Source organism: Trichoplusia ni, chromosome 7 (assembly GCF_003590095.1).
Source record: "Trichoplusia ni isolate ovarian cell line Hi5 chromosome 7, tn1, whole genome shotgun sequence".
In the NCBI taxonomy this organism is placed as follows: Eukaryota; Metazoa; Arthropoda; class Insecta; order Lepidoptera; family Noctuidae; genus Trichoplusia; species Trichoplusia ni.
In genome coordinates this window covers 7,752,304-7,767,493 of record NC_039484.1, presented here as the reverse complement: position 1 = coordinate 7,767,493, position 15,190 = coordinate 7,752,304, and the positions used below count along the sequence as shown (strand labels likewise).

At 36.8% G+C, this 15,190-nt stretch overlaps 1 protein-coding gene and 1 long non-coding RNA gene across 7 annotated transcripts in view; one reads left to right on the top strand and one right to left on the bottom strand.

Annotated features, from left to right (window-relative positions):
* Nucleotides 1–19: 19 nt before the first annotated feature.
* On the top strand, nucleotides 20–7,266 carry LOC113496008. The gene is made up of 2 exons (XR_003400773.1): nucleotides 20–742; nucleotides 7,107–7,266. It is a non-coding gene; the product is annotated as an uncharacterized LOC113496008 (long non-coding RNA).
* LOC113496003 (solute carrier family 26 member 10) overlaps nucleotides 1,616–15,190 on the bottom strand; it is a 45,492-nt gene continuing 31,917 nt past the window's right edge. For all 6 annotated transcript variants that reach the window (XM_026875051.1, XM_026875048.1, XM_026875049.1 and 3 more), the window contains 16 exons: nucleotides 12,589–12,689; nucleotides 12,084–12,245; nucleotides 11,614–11,759; nucleotides 11,166–11,238; nucleotides 10,786–10,862; nucleotides 10,213–10,377; nucleotides 9,811–9,915; nucleotides 9,310–9,443; nucleotides 8,753–8,915; nucleotides 8,241–8,321; nucleotides 7,820–7,983; nucleotides 6,952–7,032; nucleotides 6,501–6,624; nucleotides 4,928–5,116; nucleotides 4,357–4,483; nucleotides 1,616–3,789 (listed from right to left, as the gene is read on the bottom strand). In XM_026875051.1, coding sequence (XP_026730852.1) covers nucleotides 3,638–3,789; nucleotides 4,357–4,483; nucleotides 4,928–5,116; nucleotides 6,501–6,624; nucleotides 6,952–7,032; nucleotides 7,820–7,983; nucleotides 8,241–8,321; nucleotides 8,753–8,915; nucleotides 9,310–9,443; nucleotides 9,811–9,915; nucleotides 10,213–10,377; nucleotides 10,786–10,862; nucleotides 11,166–11,238; nucleotides 11,614–11,759; nucleotides 12,084–12,245; nucleotides 12,589–12,689 — 2,044 coding nt within the window. In that variant the 3' untranslated portion in view covers nucleotides 1,616–3,637. The remainder of the gene's footprint in view (nucleotides 3,790–4,356; nucleotides 4,484–4,927; nucleotides 5,117–6,500; nucleotides 6,625–6,951; nucleotides 7,033–7,819; nucleotides 7,984–8,240; nucleotides 8,322–8,752; nucleotides 8,916–9,309; nucleotides 9,444–9,810; nucleotides 9,916–10,212; nucleotides 10,378–10,785; nucleotides 10,863–11,165; nucleotides 11,239–11,613; nucleotides 11,760–12,083; nucleotides 12,246–12,588; nucleotides 12,690–15,190) is intronic.

Below are 15,190 nucleotides of genomic sequence, written 5' to 3'. Positions count from 1 at the left end.
GTATCTTCACGCTCAATTTCTTCTAGATATTAACGACATTTTTGTAAGAAACTATTGAAATATTTAGGCATTGGTATTTTTCTTTAAAATTTTGTTGAATTCAGTACGTAGTACTAATCCACTGTTGGATTTAGCTATTCCTCTGCTATTCATAGACCTCAGCTCAAGATGGAACTCTTTTTTATATTAGATACGGTTAAAACATACCCTATTATTGAGGAACCGGACTGTCTGTCCGTCTGTTACCAGACTATATCTCATAAACCGCGATAACTAGGCGGTTGACATTTTTACAGGTGATATATTCCTGTTGTTTTTGTTACAACAGCGATATAAAAAACAGGGCAAAGGTGTACCAATAATAGAATACAGTTTAACAACAAAGATTAAGTTCCTACTTAGGTTATTATGTAATTCGCGGGAATATAGGTAATTATGCTCTGAAAATACTGTTGCTAAATGCAATTTACACCAAACTTGTAAGATAATGATGTAATAGTCATTGTGACAAATAAATTAATCAAAGATATAAACCAAAAAAATATGTTTCTTATCGAGCCGTTCGTATCGAAGGGCGATTCGCTTCAAATGAGAAACAATTCAGCCGTTAACGTTATGCCTAATTAGATGTAATTATAAAATTATCTTTATAAGACTATTAAAGAGTATTTTTATAATCAAACCTCTTTTTATAACGCGAAGGACCGGGCAGCAATCATCAGACTAGCAGCAAGCATAGCAGGTTAGAATCGTACCTAATGGTGACATCAGAAACAAAGTCCCTTAACACAATCGGATTATTAAAATAATTAATAGCTTTAAAAAATCCATTCCTATTCAAATTTTATTAAAATCGGTCTAGCCGTTTTTATATTTGTAAATTGGAATGTCATCGGGTTTGAAGCTAGCCTGAAAATTTCAGCTTGCTAGCTTATCGGGAAGTGTCTCAAAATTGAGTTGCAAAAATCCAACCGGAACGACAAACAAACAAGAAAAGTGAGTGTATTAAAACTGTAATAAAATTAGTCTAACTTGGTGTAATTGTCATGGAATCAAAGGAAAAGATAAACCGAATGAAACTTTTTCCTGAAATAATTGCGTTTGGTCCCATAATTGCACCGAATTTGGCTCAGCAGTTTAGTGAAGTTGGTTGTAGGGATTGAAAATGGTAGTGGAGAAAGTTATTTCTAAATAAAAGACAACTCATATTCAACATTCTATTTTTTTCTAAGTACATCCTGTATAATCACATTAGGTACTAAATATCACAACAGGCTTAGCAATAAATACATATACTAGCAACAAAACTGCACACACCGCACATACAATATTATGCCATTATTTATAATAAATAAGTTAAAAAATATAGCTGCCTGCGCTTTGCAGTTTCTATATAATCTATGCTTGATTTTTTAATAAGTAGGTACGTAATACTATAAAAATAAATTACGTATTTTTTTAGTTCAAAATAAAATAGATTTATTTATAAGCACTATAAGAACTGATTTGATTTCTCATTATATTTTAAAGGAATTAACATTTTAAGCTAAAAAGCATAAAAAAAACTTATTGTACCATTAAATGGTATTAAAATACATAATGATTATATCAACGCGAAATATTAGATTATAATTAAAAGGCCACAACACATAAATAATTTATATCTATAATGTTTCGACGAAAATAACTTGACCTATCTGAATAGCGCTGTAAGCCATTGCTTTCTTTCTAACACTAAACTTTATAAATACTTGCATCTCTTTCCAACATTAGTCGCCCAACGCCAGACAGGTCATTTTAAATTAGCCGACTCAATAGTTAATCACATTCAACAGTTTATTGCAAGTCAATTAAAAATAATAAAAATATATGACACTAGAAATTGTACAATAATATAAGATCAATAAAAAACAATAAATCTTGATCCAAATGAGCGTTGTCTTAATAAAATAGTTAATTAAGTACTATTAAGTACTTCATAATTTCTTAAGATATTTGATCAATAAAAATGGCACGTTTATAATATTTACAGTTTATTATAAAAAACTTGAGTAACTTTTAAATCACATTTATTGATCAAATAATCTGTTAGCTGTATTCACAAAGTTCACTTTTTTATGGCTTTCTTAAGTGTCAAGTGCTATAGAGAAAAATAGTTTGTTTCTTAATTAAAGGACTCTCTTATCAAGCACGTATTTCCTTGCATCACGAGGGTATATACATACAAGACACCCAGACACAGGACAAGCATTCGTGGATCACAGAAATGTTTGTCGTACGCGGGGATCGACCCCAGGGTACGTCGCACAGAGTAAGACTTGTCCATTTTAGAACGTATATGCTAATTGTATAGACAGACTGACACTTAATTTCGACATGTATAAGTGACGGTGAATACGGCGGTAAGTAACATTAATTATTGCAACTGGCAGGTTTAAGTACTTATGACCCCAAATAATGGGGGTCTAGAACTCTAAAATAGTTAGAAACTGTTTTTCAAAATGGTCGTCAAGAATGAAACGAAGTATGATTACTAAACTTAAAGATAAATAAAAGCGCATTTTGAACTATGAAACTTCTTTGAAGTAATAACAAAATTATTTAAAACAATTACAATGAAGATTATTATTTTATCACGTAGCTAATATTCGATAAAAACCTAGTAGTTTTGGTTTTGTGACACTGATGAAATCGTTTTCAACATTTTGAATACATTTGATTAAAATTAAAAGACTATAGTTAATTAACTAATCTCGGGGTCGAACCTACTCCATTGTGGAAAAGAGATGCCACACTGCCTCAGGTAGTGAGCTCTCTCACTTCAACGTCTTACTTTAAGCAGAGTAGGCCCCAAGATAGATTTCCAAACATTGAATGATTTCTCTTCATTATATATACATATTTATTTACTTAAATAAATACCTGTATTTCACTATTTACCCTGCATATTTCTTAGTATTATAATACTGTACAGAACTTAGTTGAACCGTTGTATCGCAAGGGGATTTAAGAAAAAATATTCGATTAGGAAAAAGCAGGTTAAAAAAACGATATAAAATTAGCTAGAGTGGATGAAGATTGAGACTGGACGCGATGCGGTACTCATGACCCCATATGACAAATTCTAGTACTAATGACCCCAAACAAGCCCCCATTTTATTTTAGTTATAGACGAAACCTGGAAGCGTATTTCAATCAATCAATTTAATATTTGTACTATTTTAACTATCTTTCCTAGCCCTGTAAAATTTTCTTAACGCGTTTTAACGTTTTCGTACAGTCACCAAGAAAATTCCTCGACCGCACCGGGATTTCAAAGTATTACAGTAATTATTGCTAATACAGTGAAGACACAATAATTTAATATTAGCACTGGGATGTTAAATAGTTATCCATCATTAGAATTCTGTAAAGAACATGAATATCACGTATGCTTTAGAACTTTATGATTTTTAACCATCGCATAATTACTATATACCTTTTGGTTCCCTTTACATGTCCTTAGAGTTTCTATATTAAATGTGACGTGTTCCAGTTTCCGTATACACTTAAAACGAGGCTACAAATGTCTTTCCTTTTTAGTTACATACTTCCACAGCCAGATACCTGGTTTCTTCTCTGAGGTCTTTACTTGTCCTCATGATAAGGTCACAGTGATAGGAACAGAATGTTTCCTGGACTTCAAGACGTTGTAGTATACCACAGCGTCGTGGACAGTCGGGAACGTGTCCAGTTGTAGTCTGTCTGCTTCTAAAAGGTTGAATTTCTCTATCATTTCTAGTACTGGAGCTGTGGAAAAGAAATAAGTTATTGTGATGAAGTTGTTTTTATAAAAATACTAGCTGACTCAGCAAACGTTGTTTTTCCGAATATTTTTTTTTCTAGTTGTATGTATTTTTAATGCCACATTATAAAAAAATAAAAACAAAAAAATTTCGTCCAAAAATAAAAATTAATTTTTATTGTGAGCAACCCTTATCATTTCGGGATATGAAAAATAAATGTTGTTCTATTCTGAGACCTACCCAATATGTATACAAAATTTCATAAAAATCGGTCGAACCGTTTCCGAGGAGTACGGTTACTACAATCGTGACACGGGAATTTTATATATTAGAAGACTATAAAATCTATAAAAATCAGTTTCACAAACATTCAAGTCACATGCACAAGACACCCAGACTCAGCACAAGCATTCGTGGATATTACACAAGTTTGTCCTACGCGTGGATCGAATCCGCGACCCGTCGTGCACCGTCGTTTTGGGGTTTTGATCTCAACCACTCGGCTATCTATCGGCTTAGCCGTTTCCATATTGAACACGATCAGTAAAGCAAACTATAAAATATACGTTACCATTAGCTCCAGCCAGTAGTACTGTGATGTGGCTGGAGACCAGCTCGCGCTGCACCGCCACCAGCGACTTGATGCCGGGCGCGTCCACGTACGACAGAGCTGTCGCGTCGATGATCACGCACTGGACCTGCGAGGATAGTGAAGATAAACTCATCAATAAATAAGGAAATCATGAAATGAGGTAATCATCATCACCTCATGTCAACTAAGTTTGGGTCGGCTTCCAGTCTAACCGGATGCAACTTTTACTAAGAGCGATTGCTTATCTGACCTCCTCAACCCTTTTTTTGCCTATTTGTGCCAAATATTCACTGCTGTAAGTCCGACTAGCACTTGACCTTTTTCTAATTCAGACCATCAGATGCTTGGTAGCACAGAACTACTTTTTCTTTCAGTAATTTTAATTGCTTAGCAACCTACCGTTGTATGGCAGTAGCAATCCCAATTCTGGGTAGTTTGGGATTTGTTCGTTAGACAAAGCGAGTAGTGTCAAACTCTTACTGACTAAACCAGAACCGCCGCGAACATCTCTCGAGTTTGTCTGTATTATATCACGTACACAATAACTTACCCTGTTACTAATTTGATGGTCCCACTCGTAAGCCTCGTTCTTGGTGAGGTTGTTGTCTTCGTCATGGACGACCTCAGCTGTCTTCAGGTAGCCTATCTTCCGGAACAGCGTGGCGCGGAACAGGTTCTTACTGGCGAAGTTCAGCCCACCGCAGTAGTGGAAGATCTTGATGCCCGGTAACTCTTCAGCCTAGTGATAAGGTATTGTACAAGTTAGGTTTAAGGTTTTCTGGAGAAAATGGTTTGATGTTGTCCGATATGCGGGGAATGTGTAAAGACAATCAATTCCCAACAATTTTTTAAAGCAATGTCTGATGATTACAAGTAAGCCATAATGAAAAATCAATCAATCAATCAATTTGAGGCATGAAAGTATAGTCAAAATATTTTTAAATAATAATAGTAGATTGAGTTGTTCGAAGTCAAAACGATGAAGGAATATAGTCTGTTACTAACTGATCCGCAAAAAAGGTTGTATAACCAATGACCGAACTCCATCGAATTTCGAATTTGAAAAAAAAAGAGAAAACAAATCAACATTCCAAAACTGACATCCGTCATCAGTATCACAAACACTCAAATAAAGTCATCATCTCAAATCACATCTGAAAAACGGGAAAAAATACAAAAAGTGAAAATGCAAAAAAATCCGCGATCCCCTAAAAAGGGGGGACAACATCAAGAATGAGATTTATCTCAGACAAAACATATCCTTACTCCTTGAGCTACCAGATCAGCCTGTGCGACTTCGTGAAATGGCTCGCGTTCATATTAATTAACATAATAATTATGTCCTCCGTGCAGTTCGTCATACTCTGCCTTTACAATAATAACGAGTTGGAGATGGCTAGCCGTGGAATGTTGATCGGGCATTAAACAAAAATCAAAATGTATTTCTACCACTGGGTTTGTGCTGTGCTTCACCTGAATGCAGATTTCATTTATATCTAATGTTCAAAGCCGTGAATTTAATAAAGTAATTTAGTACATTGAAATAGGTGTTTTTGTTACTGCGTTTTTGTTATATTTTGGGCAGAGGCGAGGTCAGTATAAGTAGTATTTAAGACAAAAAAGGTGTCCAATTATCGAGGATGTTAGCAAAAGTTTTGGCCGGGCTTGGATTAAATTAATTAAGTCACTATGTTATCAGAACGACTCTGAGGACGCAAGGATTGGTGCTAATGTCAGGCTCCTGACTATTAACTCGTATTTCACAAAACTTTTTCAATTTTTTTCCTTAATACGACTCCCGCATTAAGGTTTTTAATCCATGTATCGCGGGTTTTCACAATCATTCAAGTCAAATGCACGACCTCTGTCTATGAGTTCGTGTTCGTTCCCATACTTCGGACAAGCATTGGTGGATCAAACTCTTGACCTACACGGGGACCGAAACCGCGACACGTCTCCCTCAGTGAGTTTGGTGTGATGTCCTCAACCAGTCGACTATCCGTGCAGTCATTATATCAGTACCTACTCATAATACAAGCTTTGCATAGTTGAGACTAGATGGCGTTGTTTAAAAGTTCTAGAATGTTAGAGAGATATTTGGAATGTGGGTGAAAGTTACTCACAGCGCGGTATCGCTTAATGTCGAGGTAGAGGTCTGTGTCCAATACTCTTCCAAGCAGACAGGTGTAAGGTTTCTGTGACCTGCAGAACAGAGCTCCCACACTCGCCAGTAAACCGGCTGTCAACCTGGGAAAGAATAGAAAAGTAACATTTATTAACAACAACAAAAGTGAAACTGACTTAAATAAAAAGTATTTAGGGAAATTGGTGTCATTTTTATGGGACCAGACATTTCTCTTTAAATTGAATCAATAAAATCGGTTTATCCAATCAGAAGTTCTGAGATAACAAACAAAAAAAATATAGCCTCTTTTGGAATATAGACGTCTTTTTGTAGTTAGATGAAAAAACATATTTATAGCCTCATTGATTTGGAGTTTCAATTTTTGTGCTAGTATTGGGACTATATTTTTTATTGATAGGTTGCTTTTGCATAAAGATAATGTTTATTACCCGATGTCAATGTTGATGAGGACTGTGACGAAGAAGGTCACGATCCACACCATCGCGTCCAGCTTACTGAGCTTCCAGAACCTGCGAAAATAAATAACAACTTCCAATATCAAGGAACTGACAAGATTAATATAAGACTTTTCTTTTTTATCTAGGGCCACTGAGTGAAAATCCTTGAACGATTCTCTGTTCTGCCTCTTGGAACCAGCCCGCGCGGTAAGCGTCTTTTTGTTAAATAATATTTTTTTTCAACAATAAACACGTACAATCGTAAACAAGATTATTGGATCACATGACAGCTATTACAAGTTGAATGTTGTGGCGGGTTCCAGAGGTGGTAGAATCTACCATTCTACGTTTCGATACTGGGCAGCGGATTGCTGTCCAGATCAGCCTTCAGTGGGTGCCAGGAGCTGGAGGTGGAAGACCGGTTGGTGCAGGGAGGATCCAGTGGAGCGTGGAGCAGCACTACTGGTGACAACAGCAGCCGGAGGGCGAAGCGAGGGAGGCAAGCAGGAAGGTGAACGCCGTGACACAGAGGGCGCCACCGCATCAGTGTCAGTGAGTGTATGGTGAAAAAACCGTGAGTACTTTCAACAATAGTAATTTGGACTTGTAATAGTTTTTAAGAAAAAGTTTTTTTATAAAAAACAACAACAAAATCGGTTGATTCAGACCATAATTATTACCAGTAAAAAAAAAAACAAAACACAGTCGAATGAAAAATCTCCTTCTATTTAAAGTCGTTTGAAAACCTTATCATCATCAGCAAAATTTGAATAAAAAAAATTGGTTAACGTATTTTGACAACTCACATCAAATAGGCCCATATCTTCATATTTTTAGTTAATACATCAGTTAAACTTACTTGGAGAGTTCCTTGATCTGCATGAACATGCCCTTGAGCGACACGACGATGATGGAGGCGAGCACACAGCGCGGGAGGACCTCGAAGAAGGGCCCGATCCACAGCAACACGAACAGGATCAGCGTAGCGCTCACCAGAGATGTTATACCGGTCTTGGCGCCGACCTGGCCAAGGCAATAAGTAATGAGGAGCTCGTTTAAGCTACGCTTGATAAGGTCAGCCCACGTATAGGTGACCATATATGCCAGTTTCTCCGTTTATCGCAAGACTCCTTTAATTGGGGGTCCTAGCTGTTATTTATACATCTTTAACAGTCTTTAAAGGAGAAAGACAACAACCAGTCTGACCGACATTATTTATTATACCTGCACTCGGTTGGCCTCAAAGTCGACCCTAACATAGAAAAAGCTATAGGACTTACCTGATATTGTATATATGAACGTGTTAAACTGGCACAGATGGGCGAACAGCCGAAGAACGAAGAGAATAAGTTGCTTGAACCCTGTAAAGAGATACGTAAAAGTTATTTTCAACACAATATTTTGTTAACATAATAGTTAATTGTTAATGATAATTAAGTTGTTAACATAATACATTACCATCCTAAATAAAAAACCTTCTTAATAATATTTTTAAACGACCAAAACATGTAACCTGCTTCGAATAAAAACTACTAAGCCAAACTTTTGAAAAATGTTCAACAAAATCGTTTCATCCAATTCCAAGTACCAAGGTAACAAACATGAAAAAAAACACTCTAATTCAGAATATCCTACTTTTGGGAGTCGATTGAAAATAATAGCATGGATTTTCATCCATAAGACACGCACAATAGATGCATAAAAATGGACCTTACTCAGAAAGCATTGCAAATATGTCCTTAGCATGATTTGTATAAGTAAGTACAATTTAATATTTGTTAGTGTGACTCACCAGCGCCAACAGTTCCTGGTTAGGGTCAATCTCATACTTGTCCTTGGCGGCGAAGATGAGCGCCATGGACATGGATATGGTGTAGGTCACCATGGTGATGGTGAATGACTCCACCGCCACCTTCGGGACTAACTCCAACGCTGGGATCTCGGGGACCGGCAGACTGCGGGCAAGTGGGCAAACTTGATTATAAGGTAGTTAGTGACGAGCCATGTTTTCTGATAATTCTGAATCAAAAATTTGTTCAAACTACGCAAAAAAACGAAGTCATTTTAAAACGCTTAAAACATACGTAAAATGCTTTGCGTGCCTTTGGAGTTGAACTCAAGACCTTTGATTTGACAGTCCAACACGGTCTAACAACTGGGCTACCACAGCTTAATTTATTTATTGCAGTGTCTGAGACAGAAACTGTAGACCTGTTTTCTAACCCGCGATCCCGCCGCGTCTGCTCACGATTTAGGTAACCGATTGTGTCCGAAACTAGTCGGCCAATCCCGATAAATACGCGTGAGTAAACCGTTGCATCAAGGAGTACATATGTATATGTTTCTTACCCAGTAGGTATGGTTCCCACAAGGCCGATGCCAAACTTCTCCTTAAGCCCGCCGTATTTAGATGCTAGAGTTCCGATCACAATGGCCAGCAGTTCTATGGGCACCGGCACACGCGACCTCTTGCTCACCCACGGCTGAAAATATACAGGTTAAACAAGGTTAGCACGATGTGTGGTTATCAAAAGCTGTGCACCTGTCTGAATTTCTACATTTTAATATTGGGTGCTTTATTTTTTGTCACAATTTTTAATCCCTTGGTGATTAATGCAGTTAATTTGTACTTTAGTACTAAACATTTTTTACAATGCAGAAACATGACTAAAATATTTCTATTCTTTATTTTTAAAGGATAAGCTCTAGTACATATAGTGAAAATATGTGTAAGATATTCACACAGATACCAAGCATTAAGGAAATGTAGACGAAAATATGGTTAAAAAAACAAAACAAAAGAAAAAATGAACTATGGAAAAACTGATGAATAGTTCCAAAGACGCTTACCTTCAGTAACTCATTATTTGATGCGATGATGAAACAGGTGATGACAGATATCGTAAATGCGGCCCAGTTGAGATTCGGTAAACTCTTAACAACTTCTACAATCGTCTGAAAGGAGACAAAACAAAATATAAAACAAGATACATGGTTTTCGATATCTTTATGTAGTGGTTAATAAAACATTTTATGATTTTTTTCCAAAAAAAAAAACGATCGTAAATCGATTATTTTTGCCCAATGTTTTCCCCACCATTGGTAAAAAGCCGTTCTGCCTTTCTTGAATAGTTCTCCACATAAACCACTTTTTTCGCAGTCATAAAACTACTTTTAGCTACTCTAACAGCATAGCCGAAGGCGGAAAACTTACTCACTGGACAAAATAGAAAATTTGAAGGCGCTACTCACCAATATGACTTTATAGTTGCCAGGTAGAGGTGGGAGCCTGACTCCGAAGAGATCCTTGAGCTGTGAGGCCAATACGTAGAAGGAGGCAGCCGTCGTGAATCCGGAGACCAGCGGCTCGGATAACAGTGTGGATACGGCGCCCAGCCGGAACACCCACATCATCATCTACCGGTAAATATAATACTGGGTAAGTTTATAGTACTAAAAGGTGTTTTGGAAAATATTTATAAGGTTCCGTGTCCTAAGGGTAAAAGGAACCCGTCTGTCCATCGTCAGTAGGCTGTATTTTTTGAACCATGATAGCTAGGCAGTTGAAATTTTTTCATGTGTATTTTTGTTGCCGCTATTATAATAAGCCTCATCATCTACCTTTTCCCACCTATGTTGGGATTGTCTTCTAATGTAACCGGATGCCGGTGTTTTACAAGGAGTGACTGCCTGACTGACCTCCTCAGCCCAGTTACCTGAGCAACACGAGACCTCTTGGACAGGTTATCAGGCTTTCTAGTTTCGGATTATCCGTAACGAGTGTCGTCTGTGTGAATAACGACCGGGGTCCTCAATTTAACTAACCTGAAACATTCCAACGGTGAGGCTCACGACGCTCACGACTTGTATCGGCGTGTATTGTATCGTGTCCAAGGCAACCACTGAAGCAGAAAACATCAGAATGAGTACACAACTCGTTCACAAAAAAGAAGCTTTTATTGGTAGCCATCATATCAGCTATGGAATATAAAGTCCTTGTTTCCCTAATAAGACATAAAAAATACTTTGAACCTTTGCCACCTTTTAAATCAAAACAAAAAAAAAACTTCAGGCAAAATGGCGCAATACGAAAGCGACATTTGTTATTACTACTACTACTACTATTTCATGAATTTATGGTAGACTTCTTATAAAACGCATTTTCATTTTTATTTTTGACTAAAGTAATGTAAATTAAAGCATACCTGTCGTCGTAGCATTTGTCATGTTCATGTTCATATGTAGTGCGTCAGCATGTGTCGCGTGCTGGGAGACTACCTGCAAAACGTATCCAAGTTTATTATTAAAAAAGGATTTTCTGTATAAAAATAATCGGTAACGTAAAGGAGCTATTTTGGAAACCAAAGAAATATGAAAGACATAAAATGAATTTTGAGGTTCCAAAAATACGCTAACAAATCAAAAAGATATCAATGCTCGCTACTAATCTAAGAGTACTTAATGTAAGAGCCTTTTTCCTAGTTTTCGAGTCGATATCTGATTTACGAAACAAGCGATCTATGTTCAAACCTTCCTCATACGGGAAGAGGCCTATGCCCACCAGTGGGACTTATATAGGCTAGTACTATATTATTTATTATAAAGTCGAAATTTTTACACTTTACCAGTAATTATATTGTTACGTTTGCTTACCTTGCCAGCCATAAGACAGGCCACAGCGAATGTTCCCATGGAGACGTGGGGCGAGTTTCCGAATATGACGTACATTAGTATAGGGAAGAAAGCCATGTACAGACCCACTATAGGTGGGACCTCTGCTAGGAGCGCGTACGCCATACCTGTGAAGAGAAAAGAACATTTTAGACGAAAGGTAATAGCAATTTGCGACTTAAGCTTAATCGTAGCCTAAAGATTTATTATGTAAAATCTTACGGTTATCAAAATGGAAAACATCATAGCTGTTTTAAATCAATAGAATTTAGAAAAAAAATGAAGTCTTGATTCAAGTGGTCATAGTTGAAAGCGATGGATTGTACCAAAATTAATAACTTTTTATTTCAGTAAGTACGTTTAATTCGGAAATTAGTTGTCCCGGCTATAGAATCTTCTAGGCTGTTTTACTATGAACTAGTATAAACAGACGAGTATTATGTGATTCTCACCTTGTGGTATGTGCATAACGGCTGTGGTGGCGCCGGCAACCAGGTCGCCCAACAGGTACTCTCGAACTTTGTACTTCGGCAGCCATCGCACCAGTGGGATGGAGTGCATGAGGCAATCGCCGAAGCCACAACCACTGATGACCTTCTTGCACCGGTAACTCCCTGTAACGATACGTAAAATAATGGTTAAAGGTTTCAATGTTAACTTTATTTCGTAAAGTAATTCCTCATGACCTTTTTCCTTAAAAATTAAACAGGATATTTCAAATAGGATTTGAAATATCAGACGCGTGTATGAATTTATTTATTATTAAAACTGGTTAAACCTTTTTAATGAGTGCCCAAAACTCACGACGACTGTTCTTTTCCAAGAGTTAACAAAAAAAAGTAGTGATTTCAAAAAGAAGGTCAGAATTTACGATTTTTTGTAACGATAGGTTTGGTAACACTACTATTTTATATTCTGTGGTACTGGTAACACATTAGTAACTGTTATAGAACATACATGGTCTAGCCGGGGCTTGGTAATCAGCATCCTTGTTCAGTGTATCTTGCTGGTACACCCTCCGGATGACGTTAAACTGCTGGTTGGGCGGCGACTGACTCCTGGAGACAAAACATCAACATTGATACAACTAACAAACGTCACACTCTAGGAAAACAGAGGAAATACTGCTAAAAGTTCCCAAAAGAATTATGCGTTGCGTCATTTCTGCCTTTTAGATAAACCCTTAATATTTATAGCGTCAACTATTACCTGTCAATTGTCATTTACCATAACATACTTGATTTGTAAACAAAGTTATCCCTCGTTCAAAAACAGAAAGTTTTTTTTATCCTAGACCTAATAAGGCACTTAGGTAAAGTAAAATTTCAGATCTGATGACTCTAGTTGCGCGGATCCAAAATGTCATACCATGGAGAAGGGGCATGAAACTAAATATGTATCTCTTTTAACGTTAGCATTTAACTCCAAGAATAAAATGTTAGGGTATGTGCTGTGTTGAAGAATTTAAGCACCGTTTCTAAACTACAGCTAGATTTACTAGAAACCGGCGGATGTTGAATAAATGAACTTTGACGTTCAAAAATTGCTAAATAACGGCCTTATTTAAAGAAATGATTTTTGATTTTTTTTTATAAAAGAAAAGCTCCGTAAGTAACCGTCCGATATCGACTTGTCAGACGTGCTAAAAACCATGAAAAAATAAAGGTCTTCGTATAACATGAAAACAATTTTTCTTTAACCATTTAAATTGATCGGGAAAATATTTCTGATCGGTTTCCAGTATATAATATCCTAACCCTACCAGAACCTTATGAAATAGGACTGACGCAGTAATAGAAAGCGACGAAAAGATGACGACCTCCGTGGTCGAGTGGCGTACGCACCGGTTTCAAGGTGTCGCTAGCTCTGAGGTCCCGGTTGGGTCAATGTAAAAATTCACGTTTCTACATTTTCCCGGGTCTAGGTGTTTGTGGTACCCTCATTGTATCTGAATTCCATAACACAAGTGCTTTAGCAACTTACTTTGGGTTCAGAACAATGTATGTGATGTTGTCCGCATTTATTTTTTATAGATGGGAGACACAGCATTATCCTACGTAGAGCGGCATCCCTCTCCCAAAACGGATCAGTTTTACTTGGTGTGGGTTTTGGTAGAGCCACTTTGTCTTGTAGGTTTTCATTCTTATTCATTTTACTATGTACATATAATCGTTCGGAGTTTGAACTCCGTCAAAATGTAACTGTTATCAGTAATATTATCAGGTCAACACGAAACCTTGATTCTCATCCGCTAGTATTTTAAACATGTGGTATAGCGAAATATTTTATTATATAAACATAAATTGCAACAACTTTTACCAATAAACTTTTATGGTAGATGGAGATTTTACAGGATGTAAAGTGTTTCAAAATAATAATTTCATAATAAACGAAATTTTTTTACTTTTTCTTACTCCTAAGCTACTACTTCTGATTCTAATTTCATTGCGTGCTCCAAGACCTTCAATCGTTTCCCTTGGATACACTGAGTTTAACTGCTGTTTGGTAATCGGTTTTGATCAGATAATTACATCTGATCATGGTTTTCTGGAGTTGGCAAAGATGGGCGGGATCTTTCTTTACATTATAAATACGAAGAGTGTCACATATAATCCATTCAGTTACCGGCCATAGTAAAATGCGGAATTAGGGCTTTATTCGTCAAAGGTCTCAATTTCGATGTCCACGCATCAACTTTTCGTGCATTTTAAAGGGTCATATCACAGTTGGTGTATTTCGGAAGACAAGTGAAAATAAGGGTCCAGCGCCTGATCTCTTTCCATTGTGTCGGATTATCGTCGCATCGGGTTATGAGAGTAAGGGAACAAGTGCTCATGGGCCCCTGGGCCCCTTCTGGTATTAACTGTGGGCGACGAATTTATGGCAATAGGATTAAACTAGAAACGATTTCAACTCAATAATTAGAAATTCATTGTATCGACCGCGATTGTTCCACCCCGTATTGAATTTCAAATTATTGTGTTGGAAAAATGCTTAGAATAATACGAATAGTGCGAATTTAATCCAACTTCCATTCATTTATGGGCCATTGTAAATAGCAGAATTGGGACCCTGTGCATAACTATTATATCTTGCTCTGGGTGGAGCTCCTGTGTCACTAGCCGTATTAACCGAAGTCGGTGAAGACATTATTGTTAATACCAGTATATATATAAATATATACATATATGGGTACTAACAGTACTGCAGTATTAACTATGTATTCCATAGTTGTTGATCAAGTAAATCAAGAGCACTTGAATCTAATACTTTGCTTGCATTATAATGTTGTTATCTAGATAAAATGATTTCCGTATATACGTAAGGAGCAATATACTTGGATCAAAACATATAGTTAATTGTGTTCATAAGCGACTACACTATATTTCGTGACGTTCTTCTTAGTGATAGGGTTCACATTAATTCGGCACACACATATTTAAGTAGTTTCGTGTATGCAATGGGTAAAAGGGGAACTTTATAGACAGTTGCACTTTTATATGATGCATGTCAGTTGTCTATATAGCCGGATATAATGAAAATAAGAATCGATGTTAAG